General features: G+C 43.1%; 1 protein-coding gene across 3 annotated transcripts; it reads right to left on the reverse strand.

Annotated features, from left to right (window-relative positions):
* Positions 1-1,121: 1,121 nt before the first annotated feature.
* LOC113434908 (tetraspanin-33-like) lies at positions 1,122-19,656 on the reverse strand. Of its 3 annotated transcripts, none has more exons than XM_087922879.1 (8): positions 16,008-19,656; positions 12,960-13,017; positions 11,321-11,445; positions 9,702-9,776; positions 8,329-8,424; positions 5,198-5,323; positions 4,046-4,207; positions 1,122-3,084 (listed from the first exon to the last, which is right to left on the reverse strand). In XM_087922879.1, exons 2-8 carry the CDS (start codon positions 13,000-13,002, stop codon positions 2,971-2,973), a joined length of 741 nt encoding a protein of 246 aa, XP_087779005.1. In that variant the 5' UTR covers positions 13,003-13,017; positions 16,008-19,656; the 3' UTR covers positions 1,122-2,970. The 3 variants fall into 3 exon arrangements, with proteins under 3 accessions (XP_087779005.1, XP_087779004.1, XP_026554182.2); XM_087922878.1 differs by lacking the exon at positions 16,008-19,656 and adding an exon at positions 13,255-13,907 and having other exon boundaries at positions 12,960-13,013; XM_026698397.2 differs by lacking the exon at positions 16,008-19,656 and adding an exon at positions 13,255-13,907.
* Positions 19,657-20,427: the final 771 nt, after the last annotated feature.

Genomic DNA, 20,427 nt, shown 5'->3' on the forward strand with positions numbered 1-20,427 from the left:
TGCAAGCTTGTGACTGTTTATGCTACAGGAGCATCAGATAATGGCACGACTAGGACTTGATCCCTGGGCATTGGCCCAAGACTCCACAAACAAGTGTGTCTATGTGCCTTCAAGTCAGTGTTCTCTCTCGGCAACTACCTGAAACTTGCTCCCGCAGCTCCTTGGCAAGGCTTTTCAGAAACGGTTTGCCATTGCTTCCTTTCTAGGACTGAGAGACAGCGACTGGCTTAAGGTCACCCAGCTGGCTTTGTGCTAAAACAGGGCTAGAACTCACAATCTCCTATTTCTGACCCAGTGTCATAACAACTATACCACATTGACTCTCCCATAGGCAAAAAGGTCCTAAAATTCAGCGTATTAACAGCGTATTTTAGGTTTCAGGAAAACATTAAGTAATTAGCTTTTTCCTTCTCTTCTAGCATAGGGTTTTCTTTTGGAAAGGAAGGGAAGGTCCATAAATAAAATGCCTAGAAAAATGGGTGGCACAAAGTCTCTTGCCCAGACCCTCTTAGTAGTGCAGTGCCAAGAAGCTTCAACATGGACCCACTGCCAGATAATTCATAACTATCCCTGTAGACTTCATCTTTGTACTACTAAAATTCTCATCACAGGCAAACCGGTGCATCATAGGGGAACAATTTTGAATCAAGGTACCTCAAATGAGCTAATTTACAATAATTCCCCAAAATTACACACCCATAAGCTCTGCGAGAATGAAATGTGGGAAAGGTGTGGCTGTTTCAGTGTTACTGACTGCTGCTGTGGTCACATGATCTTCATTTTCAACATTTTGTTACAGTTTCCCAGTCAGTCTTGCAATCCCTCACTCGCCCCTCCACCTAGCAGCAGCTACTTACCCACTAGAATAGAAAGGAAGATTTTCAATACTCCCTGTCAGATTCCCACATGGAAACTCAATAAGGAAGCTGGCAGGAATTTGGAAGTCACTTCTGTTCCCATTCCTTTTTTGCCCGCCCTTAGTCATTCTGTTTCCCTGTTTAGGTAAGGAAATAGCTCTGAAACAATCACCTAATGGTGCGCAGGTTGTCTAGTCATTTGCTAAAAACCTGATTTCCTTTATAAACTAACTGGATGCTCCCCTGAAGTTGGTGGAAGAGCTGGTAAAAATCATGAGGTTGGGAAGTGACATCACACCCCTGATAAATGAATTAATCACCATTGTTTTTGGAAGTTTTTATTGTATTTCATAAAGAATTACAACATTGGGTTCAAACTTTTATAGGTGGAGAGGATAAGGGTTATTTTTTCACTTTTCCCCATACGTAGAGAATGGAAGGACTGTCCTTGAGGAAGAACCAGGGGTGGGATTCAAATTTTTTAACAACCAGTTCTGTGGGTGTGGCTTAGTTGGTGGGCGTGGCTTGGTGATCATGTGACTGGCTGGGCGTGGCGAACTCAATATCACTCACATCGAGGCACGCATCTCCTCGCCTGGCCTCTCATGACTGTGGGGATGCTGCAACAGTCGTAAGTGTGAAAAACGATCATAAGTCACTGTTTTCAGTGCCATTGTAACTTTGAATGGTCACTCCACACAAGCAAAGTACCAGCAAAGGAGGGGGAAAAAACTCCAGAGGAGTTCCTGAGACAGGAAGTCTCATCCTGCCAAGAATGTAATAAGGGTTAACGGAGAGGCAGTTTCTGTAAGCAACACCAGAATGTTTCCTTCCTGCCTTCCTTACAGGATTAGGCCAGTAATTTCTTCTAACAACCGGTTCTCTGAACTGCTTAGAATGTTAATAACTGGTTCTAGAAAATAGGTGCGAACTGGTAGAATCCCACCCCAGGAAGAACCGCTACCAAGTAAGAAGAGATTGGATAACCATTTGTCTGAAATGGTACGGGGTTTCCTGCCTGACCAGGTGGTTGGATTAGAAGACCTCTAAGGTTCCTTTGAATTCTGCCATTCTGTTATACTGTTAACAGTCAGATAAGTGGGGTTTGAGCCTAGACCAAGAAAATAACTTGAGAAAATGTCTCAGGGAAACCCCTCCCTAGGGAACGTTAAATGAGGGATGAGGAGGCACATTCAGACTTGCAAGATTCTATTATTACAGATAATCCTCAATTTATGACTCTCATGGAGCCTGGAATTTCTGTTACAACTCAGCATGATTGTAAGTCAATGCACTCATGTGACTGGACCTGACTTTACGGCTTTTTTTTTGTAGTGGTCATTAAGGGAATGCCACAGTTGTTAAGTGAATCAATGTATTCCTAAGGGCATTTTTGCTGGAAACTGGCCCCAAAAGCCAGAAATCAGTAAAAAACCATCTTAATTCACATGGAATCTCATGACTGTGGAATGCTACAGTTGGCCATAAAGGCAAGCTGACTGCCAAGCACGCAAAATATGGTCATGTGACAGTTCAGCCCTCAGAACCAGGACATAAGTAGCTTTTGGGATGTCCATTGTAACTTTGAATGGTTGATAAGCAATCAGACATAAGATGAGACTACCTGTAGCATCTATCTTTACAATAAAAATAGTCTTGACTATGTGGCATTGGTTTCTTAGTTTGGTCTACCTAGAATGGCTGACCCATTTCACAGTATTTTCCTCATAATCTGTGTTTGTTGGATGTTGAAAGACAATGTGTGTACACCGAGAATATGGTTCCCTTTGGAGTCAGGCACTCTGAACCTCCATGAACAGGCTGCTTGTTTCTTCAGTCCATATAAACCACGATATAATAATCACAATTATTTCAAACCCAGACTGTGAATTTGGGATGAAAAAAAAAAAACTCTTCCTGCAACTGATATCTAAAAAGTTTATGTTTATAGCAGACTTTTCCAATCAGCTGGCCTTCAAGTATATTGGAACTGTAAGCCCTAGAATTCTGAGGCAATGTGAGAATGATGGCCTTTTCAGTATCCAGTTTCATGCATCCCAAGGTTCAGGAAAGCTGATTTACAGCCAACTTCCATCCCTTGCTGCCTTCTTTCTCACTTCTCAGGGTACCTCTGTGTCATCCTTCTCTTCCTCTTGGTACTTTTGCGCTTCTGGATGATGAAATCAATCTGGTAAATGAGCATCACCGCCAAAAGAAAGATAACAACCTAGAAGGAAACAGAAAATTCAGCAATATAGCCCAAGAAAGGGATGTAAAGACTTTAATATTGCATAGAAGTGGCACGTTTGGGGGTTCCTCTAATTTTTTGCTTCCACAGGGAGAAGGCTGAGGAAGACAAATGTCACAGGCACTCATATCTGACACTGGGACATAAGTACAAAAGGGTGAATTTGTGAGGTCACCATGCACAAGTCATCACTGTAACTTTGGACACAGAATAACAGATATTGGCAGTGGTTTGAGCTCCATGTTTGTTTCAATTTAGTTTCTGAACATTTCGTTACCAGACCAGGTAACATCATCAGCAGGATTTTCTTATCCTATTCCTCTTTAACTTATAAATGTCTTGTGTGCCAATGTGGTCAGTTGGTCGTGTGATTGGTTGTTCGTTTGGAGCTATATTTAAATTCTGAGCAGCTGATTTGTTCTTTTATCTGTTAGTCATTCAAATGGTCTGATTTCTTATGTATTCATATGCTGGGTCTACAGTAGATCAATATGCTTGTTAATTGCTCCTTTGGTAGAATAAATTTGGCTTCAATAAACATAGCCAATTATTTTTGTTCCTTCCCAATCAAACTGATGGTGTTTATTATCAATGTGGTTGAGGTCAAGGATTTTTAATAACAGAGTTGGAAGGGACCGTGGAGGTCTTATAGTCCAACCCTCTGCTCAGGTAGGAAGCTGTCTACCATTTCACACAAATGGCTCTCCAATTTCTTTTTTAAAACCTCCACTGTTGGAGCACCCTCTACTTCTGGAGGCAAGTGGTTCCACTGATTAATTGTTCTCACGGTCAAGAAATTTCTCCTTCGTTCTAGGTTGGTTCTCTCTTTGATTAATTTCCATCCATTGAGTTTAGGGGTTCTTCTGAGCTGATTAAATTATCCAAATCCTCCCACTCTTACTCCAGGCTCATCTGACTTCCTCCAGCCCTGGTGCCTCACCTCCAAGACCAGCAATCCACATGCCAGCCCAGCCATCAGCAACAGGTTGCTCCGTCCCCAATGGACAATCTTCTCTAGGCAGCCCTCTGTGTACACCAAATTCTCTGCTTGCCAGCCTTTAAGATTCTGTGTCCCATAGCCACACATGGTGTTTAGCATAACCTAGAATAAGTTGACAACATGAAGAGAAGTCAAATGCAGGATCATGCAAATGAGGGCCCATCGTCTTTAAGTGCGATTGACCATTGGCAAGATATCAAAAAAGCATATATGAGATTTTGGCTCTTCTTTGTTAGCTCTTTAGCATCCAATACTGAAAAGTAAATTACTGTACCTCCTTAAATGAGGGAGGAGTCACTTTTTTTCATTGCTATTGTCACTTTGAATAGTCACTAAGTGAATGGTTGTAAGTCAAGGACTAACTGTATCAGAAAAGGTGTGGGAAGAAGGGGGTTTACCACCATAGACTGTCACAGCTCCACTCCTACAATCTCTACATATGGTGCTCCAGCAAGTCATTCGAGCTGCTAGCTATGAAGAACAAAACAGCAGTCTTGCTTCATAATATTAGGACAGAGTAAAAAAAAATTAACCCTGCTTATCATCCCCCAAATTTTGGAAAACTTTATGATAAAATTATCCACATAAATTTGCATCAGGAACATCAGTGGCAAAAGCCAGTGATAAGTTCTAATCAAGCTGCTAGACCTCTGGGAGAGTAGAATAACATTTCTGCCCACCTGTAATGCTTCCTCAAATTGTAGATTTGTGAATAAAAGCTAATTATTCTAGTGGTGCTTTGTAAAATTGGAGGATGCTCTCTTTTCAAAAATAAACAACAAAAGGTCCACATTAACTTTGTAAATCTTTGTTTGAAGTTAATTCTTGTAATCTGCGGTGACTTTTCAGAGGCTGGAGTTCTAAACACTGATTTGTTAAAATGCTTACTTTTTAATAAAACCGTCTCCTTGGCTTCTGGATAGCAGCATCTGCATTTATAGAAATTAATGGCCTAAATAAATACTTAGAATTTTATACTATAGTGTATCCCCAGTCTTATTGCCATAGTAACTTAAAGTACTGTACATCCTCCCACTTACCGCAGACACGAACATGTTTGAATTTCACTTTCCGATTTCCCTTTTCTCTTACCTCTTTATCTTGCAGACAGCAAGAGAAGGGCACTGCACAACGCTCCAGGCTGGGATTAGAGTCTCGACAGTCAAAATAAATATTCTGGGACCAGTCCTTGTATGAGTGAACCCCACAGCACTTGAACTGGGAAGGAAAGGGAAACAAAACCAAATGCCAAGGAAAGTAATTGGATGTATGAAACCATAGAGAAACACCCTACAAGGACAGCCTGCTTCAGCAGCTTATGGGTGAAGTTGAATAGAGAATAATAATAATAATAATAACAACAATAATAATAATAATAATAATAATAATAATAATAATAATAATAGCAACAATAACAACAACAACATCGTACATTTTAAGAAGATACTTGGTTGATACCTAGGATGCTGGCAGCAACCCGTACCATCAGTGCCAGTCAATGATATTTGTGATACATTTTTAAATGTTCAGTTGACTGAGTTTCATGTTTAATAATAATGCAAAAAAGTCTGGATGCTGGACATGACATGCAGAACAGAAGAGAAAGAACTGGAGAAGATCACAAAATACAAAGACCTGCAAAAACAGAGTTCGGATGACTGGTCAAAGGAAACAAAGGTAGCACCAAGAGTAATAGGCACCTTGAGTGCAATCCCAGAACATCTGGAGCGCTACTTGAACACCATCAGCATTGACAAAATCACCATCAGACAATTGCAAAAGATAGTTTTCCTGGGAATAGCGTGAATATTGTGCCATGGGTACTTTTTGAAGAGGCAACTGAACTTTGCCTCTTTATGGAAGAACCATGGGACTACCATGACCTGGATTGGGTGACTGAGAATCTCAACAGACATTTAGTGTTAATATTATAAAACAACAACATCTGCCTATCTGAGGTCCTTGGAAAGGAGTCAATAGGTAGACAAAAATGCCAAATCAAGTCTTAACATCTGGCTGACTGTACGACTGACCATAATATTAATAATCTTGCTCTGCCTTCTGTCTATGGAGTATCTGCTCTAGGGAGACCAAAACACATCTCAATTTAACCTAGAGAACACTTCTTTTCAGTTATATGCATATTTAGCATACATGTTTAATACCGTAGTAGTGTAGCTCTTCCATAAAAAGCTGGAGGCAAAATTAAAATGGTATTCCACATGGCAATTGGATATAGTACTCTTGTTGTTTGGAAATGCCCACCACCGTAGATAAGATCCTATAAGAAATTTGATTCACAAATATTCCATTCCAAAATGATCCCCCATAAAATGAATTAATAACTTCTTGTTGTTGGTTCTGCTCTTTTACGCTGCCCTTTTCAGCATCTCACCAAGGTTATTAGTGCCAATAAAGGAGACTATTTGTAGCTCAGGGTTGAAATGAGGCGCTCTCTCAGCTTGCTTGTTTACAAGGCCATTCCCACCCACACAGGTATGCATGGAATGGTCTCTGGTCATAGCAACAAACTGCTCCATCAGATCTCCCCCCGCACTTCTTACGGCAACTTGAGAGCAAGCCAGGAATGCTTTACGAGTTGACATTAGCAAGTCACCAGAATCGGTGAGGGAATTCAATTTTTTTTACTACTGGTTCTGTGGGCGTGGCTAGATGGGTGTGGCTGGGCGGGCATGGCCATGTGATTGGGTGGGTGTGGCTTTTTTGTTGCAGCATCACCCCCACCCCGTTTTTGGGGCCTTCCTGGACTCAGAGGAGCCTCTGGGGGAACGTTTTTGCTCCCAGAAGGCTCCTCTGGCGCTCAGGAAGAAAAAAAAATGGAGCATAGGAGGGGCACATAGCACCCCCCTCATGCTCCGTTTTGGGGCCTTCCTGGCCTCAGAGGAGCCTCTGAGGGGGCGGTTTTGCTCCCAGGAAGCTTCCCTGGGCCCAGGAAAGTGAAAAATAGAGGGGGCTGTGCCCCCTCCCTCCATTTTTTGCCTTTCTGGGCCTCAGGGAAGCCTCCTGGGTAAAGCAGTAAGGAGCGAGAGGATTGTCGGGAGGTTAAAAAAGAAAGAAAGAAATACCTCAAGGAGTGACTGGGTGGGTGAGCATCAGGCAGACAGAGTGAGTGAGCATCAGGCATCGGGTGGACAGGGCAAGTGAGCGAGTGGTGACCGAGCAACCAGGTTGGGGACGTGGCCAGCCAGAAGTTACTACTGGTTCGGTGACCCTTGCCAAATCCTTGCTACCGGGTCGCTTGAACCAGTGCAAACCAGCTGAATACCACCACTTACCAGAATATAAACTGACAGCAAACAGGACTCCTTTCTAGCACTGATGATGTTACCTAGTTAATGAAACGTTTGCAAGAGAACAAGCAAGCTCAGAGAGCACCAAGGACCCCTTCAAGGTTATTAGTTCCTGGAAGGGCTTCTTAATGGTCCTTTAAATAAATTCCAGTGCTGTTGAACTCAAAATGAATCAATAAAAGGATTGGGTGCGTCAGTAGCAGGGATTGTAGCCCATTCAAAGTTTTGATGGTCTTTTTGTTAAGCTATACAGCACAGGCAGGTGCTGCAATTTAACGTTGTATTTAAAGAAATCACAAATTTGGACTAGAACAAAAGAATAACAGAAAACTCAGGGCAATGCCTAGCAACAATAGCTGGATCTTTTTAAAAACAATTCCAAATTAGTAGAAATAGTCCTTGACTTACAACTATTTCTTTAGTAACTGGTCGAAGTGATGGCACTGAAAAAAGAGACTTATGACCACCGCAGCATTCCCATGACTACATGATCAACATTTGGGGGCTTGGCAACTCAGATCTATTTACAATGTGGTTGCATTATCCCAAGGTCACATGATTTCCATTTGTGACCTTCCCAGTTGGTAAACTCAATAGGAGAAGCCAACTCTCATTCAGAAATTGTGTGACTCATTTAACGATTGCCATGATTTGCTTAAATTTGCAAAAAAAAAGGTTGTAAAATCAGCCAAAACTCACTTAACAGCCATCTTACTTAGCAATGGAAATTCTGGTCATAAGTCGAGGACTACCTATGGACCAGTTTTGCAGACCAAATAATTGTTCTTGCTCTATGAAATGTGAAAGAACCTCAATGCTTCTATACAGAGCCTCTAGAAGGCAAAGTATTAAGACTCTAGAAACAGAACTTCTACATAATATTGGAACCCAGGCAAATTCAGAACCTGTTACCTTCTTCTGGATATAATCAATGAGGTTCTGCAAATCAAGGTTGTCACGATAGTGGGAGATGGCCTCGCCCATCAAAAACGTGGCTTTTTCCATCACCTAGGAGACAAAAATGGAGCAATTTGGCAGATCGAATTTCACCAGGTTCAAGGTTGACTCAGCCTTCCATCCTTCCGAGGCTGGTAAAATGAGGACTCAGATTGTTGGGGGCAATTTGCTGACTCCGTAAACCACTTAAAGAGGGCTGTAAAACACTATGAGGCAGTTTATAAGTCTAAGTGCTATTGCTATAAATCAAAGAGTTGTAGAGTTGGAAGAGATTACTGAGATCGTCTAATCCAACCCTCTGACTTGTACAGGACAATTGATTAGGGGCTCTTCAGCCTCTTTTTAAAAATCCTCCAGAGATGGAGACCCACAGCCTCCAGGTTGACTTAGCCTTCCATCCTTCTGAGGTTGGTAAAATAAGACCCAGATTGTTGGGGGCAATAGGGTGACTCTGTAAACCACTTAGAGAGGGCTGTGCAGCACTGTGAAGTGGTATATAAGTCTAAGTGCTATTGGTGTTGCTATCACAGGAAGTGCTCAGACAAACTTTGGGCCAATAAGGAAGCCCAGATTGTTGGGGGCAATAGGTTGACTCTGTAAACCACTTAAAGAGGGCTGTAAAACACTATGAGGCAGTTTATAAGTCTAAATGCTATTGCTATAAATCAAAGAGTTGTAGAGTTGGAAGAGATTACTGAGATCGTCTAATCCAACCCTCTGACTTGTACAGGACAATTGATTAGGGGCTCTTCAGCCTCTTTTTAAAAATCCTCCAGAGATGGAGACCCACAGCCTCCAGGTTGACTTAGCCTTCCATCCTTCTGAGGTTGGTAAAATAAGACCCAGATTGTTGGGGGCAATAGGGTGACTCTGTAAACCACTTAGAGTGGGCTGTGCAGCACTGTGAAGTGGTATATAAGTCTAAGTGCTATTGGTGTTGCTATCACAGGAAGTGCTCAGACAAACTTTGGGCCAATAAGGAAACCCAGATTGTTGGGGGCAATAGGTTGACTCTGTAAACCACTTAAAGAGGGCTGTAAAACACTATGAGGCAGTTTATAAGTCTAAATGCTATTGCTATAAATCAAAGAGTTGTAGAGTTGGAAGAGATTACTGAGATCGTCTAATCCAACCCTCTGACTTGTACAGGACAATTGATTAGAATATGCATGACAATTGATTAGGGGCTGTTCAGCCTCTTTTTAAAAATTTTATGTCCCACTTGAAAACCAAGAAAAGCCTGAACTGGAGGATTGTCACTGGAATCTCTCGCCCACTTTGACTACGGCTGAAGAAGTTGGTGGGTCAAGTGTTGTTGTTTTTTTTACCATGCCAGAGAAGATGAAGCCTAAAACTGCAGCCACAACTTGCAGAATGAAAATGATGAGCAAGATCCAGGCAAACTAGAAAGCAAAAAGAATAAAAGAAAGAAAAGAAAAAGAAAAAAAAGTTAGCAGCTGCAGAATGCACATTTGCACACCGATAAAAACCACCCATCTGTCTCATCTCAATCTAGATTTGCATACAGAATATTCTTCATCATAGACAAACAAGCACACACCTGCTTCCTGGACTCTGAATCAACACTGATGGAGAAATGAGCCAGGTATCCCTCTTTCAATGTGTGCCAATTCCTTGAGGAACTTCTTGTAGGAAAACTTCCTTTTAGATCGGGGTGTCAAACTCAATTTCATTGAAGGCCGCATCAGGGTTGTGTTTGCCCTTGAGGGTCCAGGGTAGTGGGCGTGGCCAGGGTAGTGGGCGTGGCCAGGGTAGTGGGTATGGCCAGCTCGACATCAATCATGTTGGGGCGCCTGAGGTGGCCCAACTGCCAGTGAAAACGGGTTCCCGAGCCCTGCTTCCTGCTGCAACGGCTTCCTGAAACCCTCTACCAGTGAAAACGGAACTCTTGCAACCCTCTGCCAACAAAAACAGAGCTCTGTTTTCACTGGCAGAGGCAACGTGGGCCGGTCTTTTGCTGTTTCCAGGGCAACCCTGCAAGCCAAATTTAAGTACCCTGCGGATCTGGGCCTCGGCCTTGAGTTTGACACCCCTGTTCTAGATGGTGTCCATCTAGATTGGCACTCTTTGTCTGTTCATAACTGGGCCAGTCAGGTACACCAAAGGGATGTTTACAAGCACAAAATAACTGTAACTGTGAGAGGGATCTTGGAGTCTTAGTGGACAACCAGCTAAATATGAGCCAGCCGTGTGCAGCAGTAGCCAAAAAAGCTAACGCAATCCTAAGTTGTATTAACAGAGGGATACAATCAAGATCAAGGGAGGTACTAATACCACTCTATAAAGCCTTTGTAAGACCACACCTAGAGTACTGCACCCAGTTTTGTTCACCAGATTATAAAAGAGGTTGAGACTCTAGAAAAAGTACAGAGAAGAGCAACCAGGATGATTAGGGGATTGGAGACTAAAACATACAAAGAACAGTTACAGGAACTGGGCATGGCTAGTCTAGTGAAGAGAAGGACCAGGGGAGACAGGATAGCAGTCTTCCAATATTTGAGGGGCTGCCAGAAGGAGGAAGGGGTCAAGCTATTTTCTAGAGCACCTGTAGGCCAGACAAGAAACAATGGATGGAAACTGATCAAGGAGAGATTCAATCGGGAAATAAGGAGAAACTTTCTGGCAGTGAGAACAATCAACCAATGGAACAGCTTGCCCTCGGAAGTTGTGAGAGCGCCATCACTTGAGACCTTCAAGAAGAGATTGGACCACCATTTGTCAGAAATGGTGTTGGGTCTCCCACTTGGGCAGGGGGTTGGGCTAGATGACCTACAAGGTCCCTTCCAACTCTGATTATCTGTTATCTGAAATGAAAGCTTTGCCTGCTGTGAGAAGATCTACTACTATCAAAGGGATAGAGAAGAATTCCTCGTTGCCCCCCAAGGGTGGCTGATGTGGGAGAAAAGGGAGATCCCTTTGAACGTACCATTTTCAACATCAGCGTGAGGTCCCGTAAGGCTCCCAAGCATCCCACAAAGGTGATGCAGAAAATCAGGGTGCCCACTGCTAAAAGAATTACGGAAGGATCGGCCAACAAGGAGTCCACAACACCTGGGAAAAGATGGAGACACTACTTTAAAAGTTCCAGGAATGACCTCAGTAGTAGGACAACATCATCCAAGCAGAGGATCTGAAGCATTGGAGAGTGGGGCTGAGGGGAGAATTTAAGCATGACAATTTATTTATTAAATAATTAAATATGAATTAATTAATAAGCAGAAGTTCAAATCTGCAAATATGACTTTGTTAACGGTTTGGTTCTTAGGCTGTTTTGTTCTTAGGCTAATCTCCTTTTCCTTCTCATCCCATTTTGAAACCTGGACTTGGTTTGCTGTGAAAGCTCTTCATCCTCTCTCATTATATACTAGCCCCCAGTTTGAGTTAGTGGTTAAGGCACCAGTCCAGAAACCAGGGAACTGGGAGTTTTAGTCCCCTCCCCAGTTAAGGAGATTAATTGATGTTTGGTTTTCTCACTGACAAATGAAACTTGGTTAATGAAGAAGCAAAGCCAGAAGATATATCATCTGTTACTTTTCCTAGTATAAGTCTTTAGAGACAATCCAGGTAAAAATTGCCAAGCAGGAGCCCCTAACTACCTTTTGTAATGTTACAGTAAAAAATATTTACTGTACATCTCCCTACCCCACCCTCCCTAGCCTTGACAGTCCGAGAAACTAAAGAGAGTCTCCTTAGAGACTCTCCATTTGTCATGGCCCCATTCCTTCTGTGGGGCAAGCTGCCTCTTATCTGACCATTGCCTAGATGGGTCTCCTTCTCCTGCCTTTGAAGGACATTCTCACAGACCATCCCATCTGTTCCTCATAAACTTGTAAGGTCAGCACCACTTGCCAGCCTCATTCTTGAGACAGACTGTTGGGACAGTGCAAGTTACACCAGTTGTTGCCTCAAGGGCTGGAAAATAGCATGTTAATATGGCCATGAGGACAAGATTTCTCATCTTCCTCCTAATGAGGACCACATCCTGGTGTTGGAAGTTATAACCCAGCCCTCTCCTAGGAAAATGAAATATTTCAGGATATACTAAAAAGGCAGAATACTTCCACTAAAAAGAGAAGTAGAAACTCAGAAGCAGAAGCTCACCTCCACCTTTGTTAATGGGCAGGCCATTAAGGCCTGGGCCAGAGTATTCTACATAACAAAGGCCTCTACCCAGCTCACCAAGATTGCACCAGCCAGCACTCAGGTGAAGCCATGTGGTCCAGACAAAGCCTACAAAGTTAGCTAAGACCCCTGCCCCTGGGAGTCTGACAGCCAATGGGATGCATTTCTGACACAGGAACAGGAAACACTAAGGTGTGGCCCTACAGAGGGTATAAAACTAAGGGTCTCTCAGCATCTCGCCCTTCTTTTCCTTCACCCAACATCTTGAAGCATGTGATCGTCCTTTTCACTTTGGAGCTCCAAGCCATGTGGTCCTGTCCACCATTAAACCATCTTTCCAAACAGCCTCCATGTTTCCAATGTCTTTTTCCCCACTTGGAACTGAACCCAGAAGGATATTTCTACCAACACTGGCAAATTCTGTAAAGGATCAGGCCACTCACCTGCTTCCTTGGAGAGCCTGGCATAAATCCCAACAGCCACCATGAGTCCACTGGCTACCTTTGAAGGAAGAAAAACGAAGGCACACCCAGTTTCTTATTTGTCTGAACACTAACAGATTTGCTAAAGAAGAAGAGTTTGGCTGACCCAGCATTCCCAGAGTTTAAAGATACAAGACCGGTTATAGGGCCTTTGTGACACCATCTCTGGTAGGCAGCCTTCCCGGGAACCAGTGGCTTTCCCTGTTAAAGCCAATGCAAATTCCAGCACTGCCGTGTGTTTACCCTTTTGACTCACCCAGAAGAGGTAGCAGGAGGTAAAGAGAGTGTATTTCATAATCTGGTTGGTACGCATTGTTCACAACTGCCTGTTTGCCTCGGCCTTGCGCTGCAGATTCATGCACCCTCTTCTCAGCCTGCAAGGATTTGGGGAGGAGGCTTCAGGAGGGAAACCATACAGTCTCTGACTAGTGACCTTCACTGTCTCTTCCTGGATAGGAATCCTGAGACGGGGGGAAAGATCCAGGCAGGAGATATCGGGGTGTGGTGAGGCTATGAGGAAGGGAGAAGGGACGGCTGGCTGTCTGGCTGCTCAGACTACGTCACAGACAAGTCTTGGCTTGATCCTGGCTTGGCACTAGAGAAAGTTTTTAGGTCCCTGTTTTGGGGCCAAGCATTGAGAGAAAGAGGCAGCCACAACTGAAGAAGGAAAAGGGGAGCTTAGTTGGATCATTTGGCCTATTTGGCAGAGAGAGAATAAATGTGGGTTGTCTAAGATCCTTTTGGGTCCGTATTTATTTGTTGTCATATAAAGCTAAGTCTACAGTTTTGCGCAGACACAACTTTCCGCAGACATTAATCTGCTGTTTTTATTAGAACTTTATGACCAGAGGGGTGGAGTTACGTCCCTCTGTTGACAACGAGATTTTCCTGTCTTGCTCTGGAATTTGTAGCATTTTGAATAACTCTTAGGTACCTAAACCAGGAGTTAAGCTAAGAAAACGTGGCTGAGAGGATCCTTGACTCCCCACAGATTACATTTCATCATGTAGCACCCAAAAAATGATTATTATTTTTAAGGCTGGCTGCCAGATTACTAATACAGCCATTTCCCTTTCCCTCCCCGGCTTCCTTTCTGGCAAAGGAATTCAAAGAAATTTGTAAAACAACCTAATTATTGGATTATTGTTGTTTGGATTATGCAATCAAAGCTACCTTCCTGTTTTGGATCACAACTATGTTTATTTTGATTATCATATTAACAGCTTCCAAGCAGTGATGATTTGGCGGGAAGAGAAGTTTTTTTAAAAAGGTAGAGGACTGGACTGCCACAACAAACAGCCAAGGTGGGAATAACTTCTTCAATTTGGTGATATATGTGGAAATCTCAGAAATGGTACTTTTTGTCCTGACACAGTTTATGCTCAGTTTTATGGTATCTGTAACCCACAGTTTCCTCTTTTTCTTTACAAAATCTGCATTTGCTGATGTTTGTCTGTTAATTAGCAGTATTATCAATATATTACCAAACTGTCATTTCTATAACCTTTAACTGGGCAAAATGGTGCATCATAGGACAACAGTTTTTGAAGCAAGATACCTCAAATGGGATAGCTTACAGAATGCACCCAAAATCTGGGACCCATGACTCTGGAGGGAATGAAATTTGGGGATGTTCAGTTCTGCTTGGCTACTGCTGTAGTCATGTGCCACTCATTTTGAATGTTTTATGACAGCTTCCCAGTCATTCTTAATCCCACCCATCCACCCTCAACCATTTACCTGCCTATTGAGAAGGGAAGGGAAAGGATGGAAGATAATGATAGAGTGACAGGGAGGGAGGGAAAGAAGAAAGGATTTCTGAATTCCCTGCCAGCTTCCTACAGGGAAATTCAACGGTGAAGCCTGCAGGAAGCCAAAAGTTGCTCCCACTGCTTTTTTACCCACCTGTGCTTATTCTTTTTCTCTGTTTAGGTAACAAAATATCTTTGAAATGATGACTCAACAGGGTATGGGTTGTCTAGTTAGTATTGGGACCTATGAAAATTCCAGCAGAAACCATCCAAACGCTGGAGATTTGCAGCAACCAAGCACTAGAGGGCGTTCTTGGGTTGTTTGCAAGGGTATCTGGAAGGGTAGTCAGAGGCTTTTCACTAGTTGCTTGTCATTCATAAAGGTTATTGCAATGGGTGAGACCCAGCACAGTATTCAGGAGGCTTTTCTGCTTGAATACAGCAATCTGAATCCCCTTGGCAGATTCAGAGTTAAAAATTAGTTTTCTTGCAGGGGAAGAATGCTGGTGCATGTTTAGCACCTGAAGGCAGGACAAGAAGCAGTGGGTGGAAACGAATCAAGGAGAGAAACAACTTAGAACTAAGAAGAAATTTCCTGACAGAACAATTAATCGGTGGAATGATTTGCCTCTAGAAGTTGTGAATGCTCCGACACTGGAGGTTTTTAAGAAGAGATTGGATAACCATTTGTCTGAAATGGTATAGGTTTCCTGCCTCAACAGAGGGTTGGATTAGATGACCTTTAAGGTCCCTTCCAATTTCTGTTAAAGTCTGTTAAAGACATTTTTAGGAGTATGGGAGAGAGATAGGTGGGTGGGTAAATGGATAAAGAAGGTAGGTGGGAAGATAGATAGGAAGGCAGATAGATAGATGGATAGATAGATAGATAGATAGATAGATAGATAGATAGATAGATAGATAGATAGATAGATAGATAGATAGATAGATAGATGGATGCCAGTTCACACTAGTTCAGGTGAACCGGTATTTAAGATTCTGTACAGTTCAGCGAACCGGAAAATCCCACCACTGTTTGGCCCTGCCCCACTCATTTTTTGGCTGTTTTTCAGCTCATTTTGGGCCATCAGCCCCAAAATGCCCCCCAAATGGCCCAAAAACAGCCGGAAACCAAGCCGATAAACAGGTGGGGGTGGGGCCAGACAGTGGTGGGATTATCCCCAACCAGCCGAATCCTACCTCTGCCTTTGAGGCGAGTGGCCAGGAGGCAGGGCTGGGTGTGATGAGTGATGTCACCCACCCAGTCACATGACCAACCGGCCACGTCTATCCAGCCAGAGAACCGGTTGTTAAGTTATTCAAATCCCACCACTGGATGGATGGGTGGATGGATGGATGGATGGATGGGTAGGTAGGCAGGCAGGCAGGCAGATCCATCTGAGGAAGTCAAGATAGGTACAGAAAAGGCTTAGCTGAAGCAGCAGCAAAGTATTAATAGTTTTTTTTTTCCCATCTGCCCCAAAGTTTGCTTCTTGCCAACAAGTTCAGATCTTTATTAGAATGATCAGAAAAAGAATATTAGTAGATAGCTCTGGTTAGCTAGACCTGATCTAGTTCAGCTTGTTTACTACAGCGAATTAGGCTGTTTTTATGTAGCAGGAGGAAATGTTGATCAATTTCCATGACAGTTATGGTACATAAATCCTCCGTAAGCAGCAGCAGCAGCGGAATCAGATAATAGTAAGAGAGAAACATTATGAGAGGACTAAGACCTCCATATCCTACTTCACAACGGACATTCCAAGATCCGCACTTGACATGTGTGTGAAACTCATCCACAAGATCAGCTCTACCATTAGATCAGTATTTCCTAACCTTGGCTGCTGGCTGAGGAATTCTGGGAGTTGAAGTTCACCCATTTTAAAGCTGTCAAGATTGGGAAACATTGCAGATTTAGAAGGGATGGAAAATGCTGGTGTGTGAAGTCCAATCCCAGTATTATCAGCTTGTGGATTTAGCTTGTATGTCACTCTGGGCCTACAGGCATCTTCTGAGCTAGAGTGATGGAAAATGCTGTAGCACTCAAATTACCCATTAGTGGAGCTGGAACAAACAAGCTTTTGTTCTTTGCCTCACCAAACCAACCTAGACTTCATGCCATAAAAGCGACATCTTATAACCTGTCATACTATGGCTAGATTCATGCATTATATAAGCTGCACTATAATTAGGCATGCCATGAGAATGCAAACTATGGTAGCTTATTTTTGCTTAGCATAGGAATATGTTCCTCTACTGTGTACATGTGCTGTGCAGCCAGTTATAGTTAATGGGAATTGGATAGTTAGTTAGGAATTGGGAGCTGTCCCCTTAAGGGAATGTATCATGGTAAATGTAGTTAAGGTATCCTGGGAAATGTAGTTCATGTCATGTGACCACATCTGTAATCCTGATTGGTCACTAAATTGATCCTTGATGGGTTGGGGTCTTCACTCTCGCTCGGACCCTAGCTTCGGGATAGCACTTCTCCTTTGGCTCTATTACTATGGGATGAAATAGGGGAAAAGATTACTATCATTTTACACTATGATTTAAACTATGCAAAGAATTGGACATTAGTTGCATCTTGACATAACTGTGAGTTACCTTGAGGATACCTAATATAATCCAATGAAAGGAACTTTGTATGGAAGAATTTGTAGAGTTATTCTATCTGTCTTTATATTCAGCAAGTGAATCAAAAGACAGAATAGTACGCCTATTCATGTGGTTTAGTTGTATCCGGCTTCAAGCATTCTCCCCTTCACCTCACTAACCACATTTATATGCCAGGTTTAACCTGGTTATAGCATTAACCCATGTTCTGAGTGCGTACAATACATTAAACTAGCCAGATGGGCTGGCTTTGTACTATGTACTATGTATGTAATCATTTGGGGATGAAGCAGGCCAGGAATAGTATATTTGCAGCAGCAATGGGATCTTACCGGTTTGGTGATCGTGCACGCACCTAACACACTCACACAGGTTTCCCCACACCAGCTGAGGCCTGCAGCTCCAATCAGCTGAAAGGATAAACAAGAGAAAAGTGCAGGGGCTGGTGGGAGGGCTGATCTTGCTCTTATCTCTTTCTCTTCTCAGCTTATTGTCGATCATCGGAGGCTTTTTTTTTTTTACTACCAGCTGGGCTGAACCGGTCTGAACTGGTAGCATACCACTACTGATTTGCAGCCATTCAGTATGTTTTATTTGATTTTCCTATCATCTGACCTGTGAATCCCAAGCCTTACAGTTTGTACTTCATGTCTTAAATAGTCTGTTTTTACTACTTACATTTATTGAGGATTTTGTATAAAATAAACAAATCCGTAGAAAAAGGTAGAAAAGGAGAAAAGAGGAAAGAAGTGTGGACAAGAAAAAGAAAGGAAATCCCACCTAAAGTTATGAAACATAATGACTTCCAACCTTCTCTTCAAGAGGTATTAAATATTTTATAGTTTGTGATGAATGAATCCTGAAAATTTTTAATTGTTAAACAATCCAGGATACAGCATACTATACTCCATTCATCCGCAGCACGTAACACTCTAAGGGCTTCCTACCATCTTCTTTGATTCAAAGCTGCTGCCTGTTGGACATCTGCATTCTTCTCTGTACTAAGCAGGCAGATGTGCTATGTACCCCAAAGCCTTTATCCCCAAAGACAGAAGAGGAAAGACTGTGGCTGAGTGGGGGCAGTGGGAAAGATCAACAGCTGGGTTGAGTTAGCCTCGGAAATTGGTAGTTTGGACATTGGTTGCATCTGAAAAGCCAAGATAAGCTTTTCCAGAAGAAGGTGACTTTTTTTTTGGCCCTGTAATTCTTGACATGCTGAACTCAATAAAAATATCACAGGGAGGGTACAAGGATACAAGCTACCCCGATTGATATTGCAAGGCTGAGGGCTCCTTTCAGATTAAATTGCTGCTAAATTTAGCCCCCTCGAGCCTTCAGATGGTGTTTCCTATGACATGGGGAGGTGCTGAATCTGCCTTTTGGAGATGGGGACATTCTGCCCAGGACATCAGCAGCAGCATTCCTGGACATATCCAGTCTCTGGAAAGGCATATGGAGTCTCTTCTAGTTTGGAGTTAGATCAAAGGGTCTCCGCGTAGCCACCAGACCTGTAAAATAATGTAAGGCAATCTTCCAGATGCCATGCACAACAATGCCCCGTGCTTCCTTTCTGAGCACTGGGATGCCAAGACAGAATTTTGACTTTCCATTTCCATGTCTGTGTGTTTTCCACTAAGAAATAATTGAGGGTGTGCTTTTGACAACGATTATGGGCTCAACTTTTTATGAAATTTGGGATATTCAATCAGAAGAAAAGAAGCTTAGCTAGGTACATAAAAGGAAGCTACTCATGTTTTTCAAGGCTATGAAAACCAGGACCAGAGATAACAAATGCAGATAGTCCTTGACTTACGAGCACAGCTGAGCCCAACATTTATGCTGCTAAGTGAGAAATGTGTTAAGTGAGTTTGGGTCCATTTTACGACTTTTCTTGCCACAGTTGTTAAGTGAATCACCACAGTTGTTAAGTGAATCTGGCTTCCCCATTGACTTTGCTTGCCAGAAGGTTGCAAAAGGGGATCACATGACTCTGGGACACTACAACCCTCATAAATATCAACCGGTTGTCAAGCATCTGAATTTTGATCATGTGACTGTGGAGATGCTGCAATGGTCAGAAGTGTGAAAAATGGCCGTAAGTCACTTTTTTTTCAGTGTCATTGTAACTTTGAACAATCACTAAATGAACTGTTGTAAGTCGAGGACTTCCTCTATAAGTTACCTAGATGTTGAGTAAGCATAAGGAAAAACTTTGTGATGGTATCACACTAGAACAGTCTACAGTACATATGGAGGCTGTGCGTCTCCATCTCTGGAGGCCTTTTAAAAAGAGGCTGAACTTTTACTGCTGGTTCTGTGGGTGTGGCTTGGTGGGTGTGGCCATGTGACTGGGTGGGGTGGCTTTTTATGCAGCCCCCGCCCATTTTGGGGAGCTACCTAGCCACAGAGGAGCCTCTGGGGGGGGGGTCATTTTTGCTCCCCTAAGGCTCCTCTGGGACTCTAGAAGAAAAGGAACAGAGAATGGGAGGGGTGCGTGCAGCACCCCTCCAAGCTCCGTTTTGGGAGCTTCCTAGCCTCAGAGAAGCCTCGGGGGGGTGTTTTTTGCTCCCCTAAGGCTCCTCTGGGGCTCTGGAAGGCAAAAAATGGAGGGGGAGCTTACCTCCTCCCTCCGTTTTTTGCCTTCCTGGGCCTCAGCAAGGGAAATCCTGGCACAGCTGATCTTATCTACAGCTGATTGTCGGGAGGGGAAAAAAAGAAAGAAATACCTTAGGTGAATGTCAGGCAGGCGGGCGGGGTGAGTGAGCATCGGGCGGGAGAGAGACCAAGTGGGGGGACATGGCTAGCCAGAACTTACTACAGGTTCGGTGACCCATGCCAAATTCTTGCTACCGGTTCGCCCAATCTGGTGCAAACCGGCTGAATACCACCACTGCTGAACAGCCCCCTTCATGCATAGTCTAATCAATTGTCCTATACAAGTCAGAGGGTTGGATTAGATGATTTCAGTAATCTCTTCCAACTCTACAGCTCTTTGATTTGTAGCAATAGCACTTAGACTTATATACCACTTTACAGTGCTTTACAGCCCTCTCTAAGAGGTTTAC

Source organism: Pseudonaja textilis, chromosome 1 (assembly GCF_049901715.1).
Source record: "Pseudonaja textilis isolate UNSWEBS1 chromosome 1, rPseTex1.2, whole genome shotgun sequence".
In the NCBI taxonomy this organism is placed as follows: domain Eukaryota; kingdom Metazoa; phylum Chordata; class Lepidosauria; order Squamata; family Elapidae; genus Pseudonaja; species Pseudonaja textilis.

Excerpts from the sequence above, each read along its gene's own strand:
- LOC113434908 (XM_026698397.2), bottom strand. The coding sequence starts at position 13,311 with ATGCGTACCAACCAGATTATGAAATACACTCTCTTTACCTCCTGCTAC. Across the intron at positions 9,777-11,320 it reads TCACGCTGATGTTGAAAATG|TTTGCCTGGATCTTGCTCAT; the intron begins GTACGTTCAAAG and ends TTTGCTTTCTAG. Across the intron at positions 8,425-9,701 it reads GCTTCATCTTCTCTGGCATG|GTGATGGAAAAAGCCACGTT; the intron begins GTAAAAAAAACA and ends TTTGTCTCCTAG.